Source organism: Micromesistius poutassou, assembly GCF_964030765.1.
Source record: "Micromesistius poutassou genome assembly, chromosome: 7".
NCBI classification, from domain to species: Eukaryota; Metazoa; Chordata; class Actinopteri; order Gadiformes; family Gadidae; genus Micromesistius; species Micromesistius poutassou.
In genome coordinates, this window is record NC_140277.1 from 1,043,106 (window position 1) to 1,055,980 (window position 12,875).

At 54.2% G+C, this 12,875-nt stretch overlaps 1 protein-coding gene across 1 annotated transcript in view; it reads right to left on the bottom strand.

Moving 5' to 3' along the window:
- zswim8 (zinc finger, SWIM-type containing 8) overlaps window positions 1-12,875 on the bottom strand; it is a 39,796-nt gene that overhangs the window by 12,657 nt on the left and 14,264 nt on the right. Inside the window, 12 exon segments of the mRNA XM_084470651.1 lie at window positions 833-985; window positions 1,126-1,495; window positions 2,727-2,851; window positions 2,966-3,073; window positions 3,768-3,951; window positions 4,995-5,174; window positions 5,663-5,794; window positions 6,390-7,767; window positions 8,584-8,759; window positions 10,155-10,356; window positions 11,729-11,849; window positions 12,651-12,732. Coding sequence (XP_084326777.1) covers window positions 833-985; window positions 1,126-1,495; window positions 2,727-2,851; window positions 2,966-3,073; window positions 3,768-3,951; window positions 4,995-5,174; window positions 5,663-5,794; window positions 6,390-7,767; window positions 8,584-8,759; window positions 10,155-10,356; window positions 11,729-11,849; window positions 12,651-12,732 — 3,211 coding nt within the window.

The following is a 12,875-nucleotide window of genomic DNA, read 5'->3' on the forward strand; positions in this document are numbered from 1 at the left end:
TGTGTTTAGTTCCCTGATATGTTGTGGGACTGAATTCCATTAATTTTGAGGAACCAGGCTGACTGACTAAAAGTGCTTTTTCACAACGGAATAACACAATCACCCCTCGACGATCCCCTTGTGACATGATCAGTACCTGTTCTTCTATTGATGTACTCAGCAAGTGGTGGTGGAGCTAGATTGTGAGTGACCTTAAAGACCAAGCACACATTGAAATATTTTTGGAGGTCTTCCCAGCTTAAAAGCTGGTACTTTTTTTAGAATCGAACAGTGGTGGAAGAGTTTTGTTTTTTTATGTAGAATTTTTATTGCTTGTTTGTATTGTGATTCAAGTGGCTTTAATGTGCTCAAATTGGCCTGCGACCAGTTTGTCAGACAATAATTCAGATGACTAAAAATCATAGAGTGTAGAAACATTTTAGCAGCCTCTGTAGACATGTAATTTCTGATGGAACGAAAATTTGCAATATTGAATTTAGCAGTATTGCAGGTATTTTTTACATGTGCCTTAAAGGAAAGGTTTGAATCAATTAACAACCCAAGATATTTGAATTCACTCACAACCTGTAATTTTTCTCCCGCTACAATTATGTGATGGTCACTAGTGGGTTTATTAGTTTTACAAAAGAACATGCTGACTGTTTTTGAGACATTTAATTGCAGGCAACACTCTCTCAGCCATGTTGTAACCTGAGCCATGGATCTAGTACGCTTATGTACAACATCTGCCATCAGTAGTTCCCTCTCACTCTCACCCTCTCACTCATACGCTCAGACACAAACGCAGCATATCCAATGCATGAATCAAAGGCTCCACATGAGAGCGCCTTACCCGTGTGCTTTTTCTTCTGCCGCACCGGGGAGCCCCAGCAGCGGCCGCTGTAGGCCCCGCGGCCCCCCAGCGCCAGCCGGCTGGGCACCGGGCCCTCGGGCTTGAAGGCGGCCAGGTCGTTCTGCGGCTCGCACGCCGTCGGCTGGCCCCCGTCTGGACACACAACAAACACTCGTTATCACCGCACACCAGGGGGTGCAGGGGGGAGACACACAGAGTTGAACGGCTCGGGGGGGTGCGGGGGGGGGGGGGCGCCTGGCGCTATGGAGACGGAGAAAGCGCCGGTTGTTTACCTAGCTCCCTGGCGTCGCTCCCTCCTTCCCCGGCGTTACTGTTGTTGTTCTGGGCGGCGGCGGCGGTGGCTAGACCGGCCTGCTGGCCCGGCACCCCCGCCCCGCTCCCCACCGGCACGGCGGAGGAGGAGCTGGAGGCGGAGGAGGCCACGGCGGCAGCGACGGCGGAGGACGAGGAGGCGCCCGCGTGCTTGTTGTTGTTGTGGACGCCGCCGGCCCCTTGGCCCCCGGGGGCCCCGGCGTGGTGGCTGGCAGAGTGCTTGGACGGGCTGCGCTGGCTGCTGGCGGCGGGCTTGCTGCTGGAGTAGAAGGAGCTGATGGTCTGGGGCTTGTGGGTCTGGCTCTCGCGGTCCAGCAGCTTGTCCAGGATCTGGGGGAGACAGAGGGGGGGGGGGGGGGGTGAAGTCAGTCGGTTCCTCTTTCCTCTGGAACCCCGCGTGCGACGCAACAGGAAAACATGTTTTCACTTAGCGGAAGAGTTAATAAACGCTCCCAGCTGCTGCTCTGCCACTCATAACTTCCTAGGAACATGATTTTTAAGCACTCAGCCTGGGTAATCATGTGATTGCGAGGAGGACGGCGGGCGGAGCAGCAGCTGAGTCCCCCTGGAACCATCTGGCTCTGGGCTGGAGCAGATGTTGGACGGAAGGCTGGCTGGTGAGAACCAGAGCCAGGGTCTGCTGGCACGTCCAGAACGACTCCCCTGCCTGCCTCACAGGTGGATACGCTGCTCTGAACGACACCAGAAGTACGCCGCTACTCTAGCATACAAAGCTGGGTAGAACCCTAGCTCTGGTCCTTGGAGTAAGCCATGTTTACTCTGTGGAAGTTCACACACATTGTTGACCGTTGTTTAAGGTGTTGTTGGCAGCTGGGGCTGAATCCCATTTTGTAAATCGAGTTTGTTTCACACACACACTGGTTTGTTTTTGCTCCCAGGCGCCTTGTGCGACGCAAAACCATTGGCGTGCTTGGTGGTCTGTGATTGGCTGACGCCGTGCGCCGGGCTCTACCTCCAGACTCATTAGCATGTCCTTCAGGACGGTGTCCGTCTGTCCGTCTCTCCTCAGAGATACCGCGATGTGATAGGAGGAACCGTGCGGCGGTGGACTTGCATGTGAATCAGTGGAGTGGCTGTTGATGAGATACTTTTTGTTTTGCATATTCATGAGTTTCTTTTGGACAATAACATTTTCAAGGGTGGAGAAAAAAAAAACAGCGTCGTTGTTGTGATCCAGCTCTGGTAGTTAGTGGAGTTGTACTGTTGTCACGGAAAGCACTTGAAAGGAGATAAGCCGCTGTAATTGTTTGCTGCTCCTCTTGTAACACTTAACAAAATAGTGTATTTTTCAACACCACTTGGTAGCAGAATCAACACTCTCTAAAGAGACTTCAAAGGCAGGACCCAAATGTTTTCTACCAAGTCGCCGTATTGTTTTCTGTTTGTCGCCACGGTCCCACAGACTCCGGCAGACTGTTTTCCCTCCTGACAGACAACCACAGAACAGTTTTATTTTAAGAATGGGGGGTGAAACCAGGACAGGTATCACACAGAGAGTGAGCAGAGAGTCAGTGTGTGCGTCCGTCCAGCTGTGCTCTACCTTCTTCAGCTTGCTCTGGTCGTCCTTGTAGGTGATCATGAGGGCCAGAGCCAGGTCTCCCTTCTGCCTCCGCGTGCCCTCGCACAGCAGGGGATGCTCCGCCTCGCTCACCGTCGTCTTCATGCCTGGACACACACACACACACACACACACACACAAGAGTAAGTTTGGGGGGGGGGGAGTGAAGCAGTGAGTAGGTGATTGACAGCCAGCCAGCCGGTAAACATGACATCACTCACCGAGAGCCGCTACCGCCGCCTCGAAGCCCAGCTCCTCGTCGCCGGGCATCTCGTTGTTACGGTTACGGCTGGGCGGCCGGGAGCCCGTGGGGGATACGACTGCACAAACAACATGGCGTACAAGAGGGGGGGGGTACAACGTCACTACCACATGTGGAGAGGGGGGGGGAGAGAGAGAGAGAGAGAGAGAGAGAGAGAGAGAGAGAGAGAGAGGGCATGATAATTGCTAAGAGAGAGACACAACCTCCTGTAGAGAGAGAGAGAGTCGCTACCACATGGAGGGAGAGCGAGAGAGAGCGAGAGAGAGAGAGTGAGCCTTTCCTGAATTCAACAGGAAATCGATAGTGAGCGATGCTAACTTAATGAAGGAATACATAAATCCGCCATGTAGTGAACCCAGTGCTGGCCCTGACTGAATAAACACACAGGGAATTGAACACGCTGCGCTATCGGCCTGGTCACTCCTGCCATCATTGATCGCTCCGTCCTTCAAAACTAATTTATTCTTTCCTTGTCGAGCACTTTGTTTTGTTGTTCCCTCAAAAGCATCTCCGTCCTGACATCTCCTTAATGTAAACTCTTTGACACACACACACACACACACACACACACACACACACACACACACACACACACACACACACACACACACACACACACACACACACACACACACACACACACACACACACACACACACACACTTCCAAAATGACATCCTAACCCCTCGGCCAATGGCGGCCCGGCGTCGATGCTGACATCCTAACCCCTCAGCCAATGGGAGCCCGGCGTCGATGCTTACCTGGGATGCAGAGCACGTCGAAGATGAAGCTGGCCAGCATGAGGGGCAGGACGGGCCGGTAGTCGCAGAAGCTGCCGTCCCGGAGCTGCTCGCCGCGGTCCCGGATGGCCGTCATCTCCACCAGCCCCAGGGGGATCTTCTTCATCAGGGCCACCAGCTCCGTCTCCTGGTAGCCCAGCTTCACCTGAACCACAGCGGGAGCACTGGTTAGGGCACTGGTTCCCAAAGGGCGGTGCGCGCACCCCTAGGGGTACTGCAGCGGTCACTCAGGGTGAAAAAAAAGAATCCTTGAGAAAGACAGCGCATCCAGAAACACCGTCGTCAGTTTCAGGGAGAATCGATTGTAATGATATTCACCTCTAAGTGCTCTGAACCTCCCCTGGCATTGTGCTTCTTTTGGGGGGAGAAATTTTCCAACAGTTGCATGAAGCACTGGCCCATGTTTCTCACTAAATTGTGAGTATTTGCACACTTTTAATGTTCATGTTGACACTGTCAAATAAATACAATACATACAATACATAAATACATACAATACAATACATACAATATTTGTGTTCATTTTTATTTTTGTGGCTTTTTGTTGTGCCGGTGAATGGGGTACTCAGCTGAAAAAATATCTTAGAGGGGGGGTACACTAGTAGAAAAAGTTTGAGAACCATTGGGTTAGGGGGTCCTACCCATCTGAGAGGCCCTCACACCCCTACCTGCTCCTGGCTGACATGTGTCTGAGGTCACTCAGCAAGTCTCTTTGGATGAAAGCAGCAGTGGCGGCTAAAATATCAAATCATGGCTGATTGGATTCTCGCCGCTCCAGGCGAGATAATGACCTGATTAGTCTGAACCACTGGAAGTGGACTAAAACCTGCCATGGGGAGAGCGGATCAAAATAAAGTCTGGTTGATTTAGGATATCTAGAAGTTAAACCATTTTTCAACCATGAAAGAAATTGCGAGACACTTTCTAAAATACATCACATGAAGGAGTAATATCTGGGTTATGATGAGATATCAATCTATATCTATATAAATGTTTATTTTCTCTAAAAATCTATCATATTATTATGAAAAATAAATTTATAAATGATGTATGTATGAACGAATGAATCCATGTATGTATCTATGTCATGAATGTTTGCTGAACAAGGTCTCAATCCTCCCCTCCCTGGCCCCAGTACCATCCTCCCGCCTCCCTCCCTGGCCCCCGGTGCCCGCCCCCTGGCCTTACCTCCAGGGCCTTGGTGGAGGCTGGAGGCCTCTGCAGCTCCAGGGAGAACATGCCGGTGCTGAAGGCCAGGTTGTGGAGCTCCAGCCTCTCGCTGAGCACCATGAGCAGGAAGGCCGCCTTGGACAGCGTGCTGGTGGCCACCGCCGTCTGACGGATGGTCGACACCTTGCTCTTCTTACCCTGTGCACACAGAAACCATGGTTACAGTCACCATAGATACAGACACCTTGCTCTTCTGACCCTGTGCACACAGAAACCATGGTTACAGTCACCATAGATACAGACACCTTGCTCTTCTTACCCTCAACACACAGATACTATGGTTATGGTCACCATAGATACAGATACCATGGTTACAGATACCATAGATACAGACACCTTGCTCTTCTTACTCTGGACACAGATACCATGGTTACGGTCACCATGGTAACAGGTAACAAGGATACAGTCACCATGGTAACAGATACCATAGATGGACAGCTTGCTCTTCTTACACTGGACACAGTCACCATGGAAACATACCAGAGACAGAAACCTTGGATACAGAAACTATAGGTACAGTCACCATGGCAACAAATACCATAGGTACAGTCACCGATGGACGCCATAGACATAGAGAGCACAGATGCAGATCTCCACAGAGTCAGGCTGACAGAGGGGCAGGTCACCTTGGTCTGAGGCTGCTCCACCTTGAGGTCCGGAGGGTTGGCCAGCAGGTCTCCGGCCAGCTCCACGGCCAGCCGGCAGGACTCACTGCTGTAGCCGTGGGCGTACAGGGCCTCCGCACACGCAAAGAGCACCTGCAACCGCACGCACACACACACACACACACACGTTGGCAAAAGTAGCAAACACAACATCCGGGCCGCAAAGCTAGTGAATCACTTTGGATGAAAGCGTCCGCTAAATAACTAAACAGTAAAAAGAGTTAAGAGCAGGATAGTGTACCTACAGGAGATAATGACACACAGAGCCCGCGTTAGGGCGAAGCCTCGCTCTGGAACTCTGAAAGCAGCCACTAAAAGGGGCACGCGTCAGCATTTTCCAAGGGGCCGCACTATTACATTACACAAAAACTTGGTTTTGTGTGAGAGAGATAAAGCAATAGTTTTAAATAAACAGTATACACTCTCTGCAACTCGCACACAACAGGAAGATCTCTGCACTTACAAAATAGGACTTAGCATGGTGTGTGTAGCATCTTACCCTAGCTATCTTTGTCGCATACAGGGAATGGTGTGATTGTGAACCGCGTGATTGTTTGTGCTTGGCACTCGGTTCTATGAACATCCTTAGTGTGCTGACAGAGATATGTCGTTGTTTCTCTTCCTTCTGACACGTGCACTTATTGTAAGTGGTCTGGGATCAAAGCGTCCTCAATGGGAGTCTCCTCACCTCCATCTGGCCCTCCTGCTCCAGGGGTTTGATCCCGGCGAAGATGTCGGGCTCCTCCTCGTGGTGGTTGTCGGCGGCCCCCCGGTCGGGCCCCTCCTCCGAGGCCGCGCTCAGGTAGTACGCCTGGTAGTCGTCCTCCCCCGCGGGGTCCGCGCCCCCGGCCCCCTCCCCTGCTGCCCCTGCTGCTCCTGCAGCCGGCGGACGCGGGGCCCTGGAGGACCCCGGTCCCGCCTCCCCTGCGGGCCCCCCGGCGGAGGCCCCCGCCGGCCGTGCCTTCCCGCCTTCCTCCTGGTCCTCCTCCATCTCCTCCAGCTCCAGCTCCTTCTCCTCCTCCTCCTCCTCCTCCTCCGCCACCACCAGCACCGTCACCGTCTCCTTGGGCGGGGAGCAGGGGGCCGGGGGCGGGGCCTGGGGCTGGGCCTGGGCGGCGGGGGGGTGGGCCGTGGAGGCCGAGGTCTGGGTCATCCTCTTGGAGGCCCCTCCCCCTCCGACCCCGCCCCCGCCGCCGTACTTCCCCCGGAGCAGCGGGCCGGGCGGGGGCAGCATCTCGGGTGGCGGGGGCGTGAAGTCGAAGGTGTTGCTGGCCTCCGCCCCCAGCGCCAGGCAGGAGCCGTCGTCCAGGCTGAGCTCCGCCATGTCGGGCTCGAGGGAGCTGTCCTCGCTGCTGGTGCGGCGCTTGGCCGCCGCGTGTTTCCCGCCGCCGCCGCCGCCGCCACCGGACGCCCCCGCCCCGCCCATGGAGCTCCCCTTCCCGGAGCCCTGCGTCAGCTTGCCCTTCCCCCCCGAGGAGGAGGAGGAGCCGGGGCCCTTGTACACACACTTACCCCCTCCTCCTCCCCCACCGCCGCCGCCGCCACCCTCCTCCAGGGACAGGGAGGGACCCCCCGCCAGGCGGCCGAGCACGCCCCCGCCCGCCGTCAGACCCTTCCTCTTGCTCACCATCGTCTCCTTGGGCCGCACCGCCACCTCCTGCTGGAGGAAGTGGCCGTTGCCCCTTCCTTTGTACTCGCCGCCGGCGGCGGTGCCGCTCTCGGCTCGACCCAGCCCCCCTCGTGGGGTGGCTCCTCCGGCGGTCTCGAAACCACCTCCACCTCCACCTCCTCCTGCTCCTCCTCCTGCTCCTGCAGCGGAGGCGGCCTTGGCCCCCCTCTGCTGCTGCACCGCCCGGGCCCAGCAGAAGGAGGCGCTCTTCTTCTCGGCGCTGCAGTAGGTGATGCCCGGGAGCGGGTAGGCCACCTCCCAGTTGAAGTAGCAGGACTCCACGGCGGGCTTGAAGCCCTGGAACAGCTTGTCCAGGGACTTGCGGTGCTGGCCGCGCTTCACGATCTCGATCACCTTCAGGTGCCAGGTCTTCAGCTGCGACGCCAGCTCCAGGCGCCTGAGAGGAGCACAGGATGGGGGGGGGGGGGGGGGGGGGGTTAGCTCAGGAGGTAGAGCAGTGCTAGTTCAATCCCCGGCTCCACCTAGCGGAGTGTCGAGGAGTCCCTGAGCAAGACACCTCACCCTAACTGCTCCCGACGAGCAGGCTGTTGGTTGACACCTCCGTCGGTGTGTGAATGTGTGTATCAATGGTTCTAAGTCACTTTGGATAAAAGTGTCTGCTAAATGCCCTAGGTGTAAACGTAGGAGGGGAATTGATGAGGGAATGCACCGGGGTTCGCCCCTATTTCTGGTTCTTGTCAGTGGTTCTTGTCGGGTGTCAGTAACGGCTAAAACAGATCCTTCCTCACGGACGAGCAGCCTAGTAGCCACATGCTAAGAGTAGGAGCTAAGCTAAGTTGAATGGTTTCAACCAGATATGCCCTTGTTTACTCGATTCAAAAGAGCTTCATTGTCATGGGAAGATTGACATTGCCTCAGTGGCGCAGGAAGTAGGGGTGCGGCAGGTGCTGCAGCACCCCCTGGTGGCAAAGCTTTAAAACTGCGATGACAATAAAATTAAATCTTATAAATATCTCTGGTTGTTTTTTCTGTTCCATGACATTTTGTATGTCATGTTTGGAACCAGCCACTTCCTGAGGAAAATATCTTCCTGCGCACCTGCATTGCCTAAAAAGTCGATTTTAGATCAGAACAGAAACTCAGATATGGAAGCGGGTACAAAGCCCTGGGGGTCACCGGGGTCGGGGGGGGTCACTGGGGTGTGGGGGGGGTCATCGGGGTGTGGGGGGGGGGTCACCGGGTGGGGTCTGACCTCTGGGGGCTCATGGTTGGGTCCAGCACCGCCAGCCTCCACAGCACCACCATCTCGTCACACATGCTGGCGCAGGCGTGGGCCGCCACCTCCGTCTGCCCGTTGCTGCGGCCCGTGTGGCCGCTGGCACTGCTGTGGGAGGCCGAGGTACGCACGCTGTACCACCACCCGATGATCTGAGGAGGACACACAGGAGAGACACCGTCAGGAGAGACACCGTCAGCAGGAGGAGGAGAGACACCGTCAGGAGGAGGAGGAGAGACACCGTCAGGAGAGACACCGTCAGCAGGAGGAGGAGAGACACCGTCAGGAGAGACACCGTCAGCAGGAGGAGGAGAGACACCGTCAGGAGAGACACCGTCAGCAGGAGGAGGAGAGACAGAGTCAGGAGGAGGAGGAGGAGAGACACAGTCAGGAGGAGGAGGAGAGACACAGTCAGGAGGAGGAGGAGGAGAGACACAGTCAGGAGGAGGAGGAGAGACAGTCAGGAGGAGGAGGAGAGACAGAGTCAGGAGGAGGAGGAGGAGAGACACAGTCAGGAGGAGGAGGAGGAGAGACACAGTCAGGAGGAGGAGGAGAGACAGTCAGGAGGAGGAGGAGAGACACAGTCAGGAGGAGGAGGAGGAGAGACACAGTCAGGAGGAGGAGGAGAGACACAGTCAGGAGGAGGAGGAGAGACACCGTCAGGAGGAGGAGGAGGAGAGACACAGTCAGGAGGAGGAGAGACAGTCAGGAGGAGGAGAGACACAGTCAGGAGGAGGAGGAGGAGAGACACCGTCAGGAGGAGGAGGAGGAGAGACACAGTCAGGAGGAGGAGAGACACAGTCAGGAGGAGGAGGAGAGACACCGTCAGGAGGAGGAGAGACACAGTCAGGAGGAGGAGGAGAGACACAGTCAGGAGGAGGAGAGACACCGTCAGGAGGAGGAGGAGAGACACCGTCAGGAGGAGGAGGAGAGACACAGTCAGGAGGAGGAGAGACAGTCAGGAGGAGGAGAGACACAGTCAGGAGGAGGAGGAGAGACAGTCAGGAGGAGGAGGAGAGACAGTCAGGAGGAGGAGGAGAGACAGTCAGGAGGAGGAGGAGAGACAGTCAGGAGGAGGAGGAGAGACACAGTCAGGAGGAGGAGAGACAGTCAGGAGGAGGAGAGACACAGTCAGGAGGAGGAGGAGAGACAGTCAGGAGGAGGAGGAGAGACAGTCAGGAGGAGGAGGAGAGACAGTCAGGAGGAGGAGGAGAGACACAGTCAGGAGGAGGAGGAGAGACACAGTCAGGAGGAGGAGAGACACTGGCAGCTACAATGCTGCGTGTTCTTCTACAACGGGACCCTGGTGTGTGTGGAGCACTGGCAGTTACATTTACATTCATCAGACGCTTTTATCGAAAGCGACATACAATAAGTACATTTGTCAGAAGAAGGAGAAACAACAATATATCTCTGTGGGTACAGTAAGGATGTTCATAGAACCAAGTGCCAAGCACTAACAACCACTAGGTTAACCCATTCCCCGTGCACAACACAGATAGTTGGATAAGATGCTACACGATGCTAAGGATTATCTTATTTCTTACCTGCTCGTAGGTGAGGCACTGCTCCGTGAGGATGTAGAGCAGGGGGGCGGCGTTGCTGTCCCGTCTCTTGAACATCTCCCTGACGATGGACAGCAGGTTCCAGATGCCCTCGGGCTCCCGCCCCCGCAGCGGGCGCAGCAGGCAGGCCCACTCCGCCGCCGCCGGGGGCTCCGTGGAGGACAGGTACATGGAGTTCACGTCGCTGGGAGGGGGGGGGATAACGTGAGGGTTAGGGGGTTCATCGCGACAATGTACCGGTGGTCAAATCAAAAGCACGCCAGTGGGATGACTGAGGGAAGACTTCAGGTGTCTTTACATAAAGATCATCAACACAGGGTAAAAATTGTGTGTGTGTGTGTGTGTGTGTGTGTGTGTGTGTGTGTGTGTGTGTGTGTGTGTGTGTGTGTGTGTGTGTGTGTGTGTGTGTGTGTGTGTGTGTGTGTGTGTGTGTGTGTGTGTGTGTGTGTGTGTGTGCGTGCGTGCGTGCGTGCGTGCGTGCGTGTGTGTGTGGGGGGTGGGTGGCGGATTAGCTCAGGAAGTAGAGCGGTAACCGGAAGGTTGCCAGTTCGATCCCCTGCTCCTCCGAGCTTAGTCGAAGTGTCCCTTAAGACACCTAAACCCTAACTGCTCCCGAAGAGTGTTGTTGACTCCGCCGTTTATGTGGGAAGAATGCAGCGTGACTATGGAGGACTACATCTTACTGTGTGTTCACACCGCACTTTGTCCCATTTCGCCTATTCGCGCGAATAGGCGAATGTTGCCGCGCGACAAATCATAATCTGTCGCTGTGCATTTTTGTGTGCATTCGCGGGGCGAATTATTCGCGGGGCGAATTTTTTTTTTGCCTGGCAACGGTCATTCATGCCATTCTCATCAACCATGGCCGAGATGTGTGTCTGTTGTGGAAGAGGGAGAGCCCGTCGTTTATGGGTTAATAATATAATCCGGAGGCGCACACCGCTTTGTGCCGTGATATTATATATATCGTATATATTATATGATATAGATATTTATATATTATATGTAGATATAGAGCGGGAGTCGCAAACGGCAACAATCACTTTCTCCTCCAAGCTGCGGTTCACTGAACGGTTGAACGGTGATTGGCTGTTTTACGTTACTTCACCCAGGGAGTGAACTGATTGGCTGTTACGTGACGTCACCCAGGGAGTGAACGCTGATTGGCTGTTTTACGTTACTTCACCCACGTTACCCACAGGGAGTGAACGCTGATTGGCTGTTTCAACGCGAATGCCGCGAAGAAGTTGAAATATTTTAACTTTATTCGCGGGGCGAATTATTCGCGGCGCGAATCCACGTGAACGCGCTCGCCGTTCACGAGGAAAAATTTCGCGCTGTCAATCAAATCTTGTCGCGCGTATCGGCGAAAAAAAGATTCGCCCGATTCGCGTCTACACGTTCACTTAACATTGAAACGTGTCGCGGGGCGAAGTGCGGTGTGAACACACAGTTAGAGGTGGCCCACAAAATGCAGAGAAGGTCAAGTGGTTTCAGATCCACTCTCCCAGACCGCCACCCGGTTCAGAGTGTGGCGGCGAGGAGGAGGAGCCTACCTGAAGACCACCGGGGACGGACCACAGAACTTGTGGAGGGTCTTCTTGATGTTGTCCCTCAGCGTGGACTCGTCCAGGTACCAGGTGCTCTGGTCCGAGGCCGAGGGGCCCGCCGTGGGATCTGGACACACACACACACACACACACACACACACACACACACACACACACACACACACACACACACACACACACACACACACACACACACACACTGGGGGTTAGGGGGCTGGACTCCCAGGGAAAGGTTCTTGGTTCAGACCCCAGGGTCTACCTGTAGGCCTCCTGGAGCTAAGATGCCCTAACCCCTCCTTGCCAAAATTATTTTTCATCCTCAATCAATATATAGAATCGTTATTGGAAATTTCCGCTTATTAAACCCAATTTAACAATGTGGGGCTGGATTAAATAATACAATAGCATTGAAAATAATCCATGTTTACTCTCAGAGATGTCCCATTTCTACACAAATGTGTGCTACAATCAGAACGTCAACTGGATTCAGTGGGACACATGCGCCCCCTACAGGCCTACTGCTGTCATCGACCTCAAACTCAGATATCAAACAAATCACACTCATTAACACATATATATATATGCCAAATGTCAGCTAACATATCACACTGTCACTAAAACTCCAATTTGACCAGCTTGTATTTGACCACCAATGTAGCACTATACTGGGTAAATGATATATGGTATCCTTGCACCAGTACTTGTATAGGTTTGAAGGACTACTACATATACCTCTTCAAAAGCATCTTTAAATGATTATTCACCACATCGCTGTGGTGGCGTTTTTAAAGACACACAGTTCTCCTAAAACATACACAGTGTTTGTAGATATTCAAACTAGTCATGGTTCCAGATGTATCTGAACCACACTGTATCCCAGTGATGTAACGGTCGTGTACTGGTATACCTGGAGCCCCACAGACTGTGTTGATGGCCGTGGACTGAGAAGACAGCAGCTCATCCAGCAGCCTCTGGGCCGTGGGCAGGATCTACACACACACACACACACACACACGTCAGTGTACTGATCTACCGGCAGGTTGTCCAAAAGGTCCCGGGCTCGATTGCTGACATCCACAGTCCTCCTTGAGCAAGATGTCCTCTAAGCCCTACCTGCTCCTGCTCCCTAAGG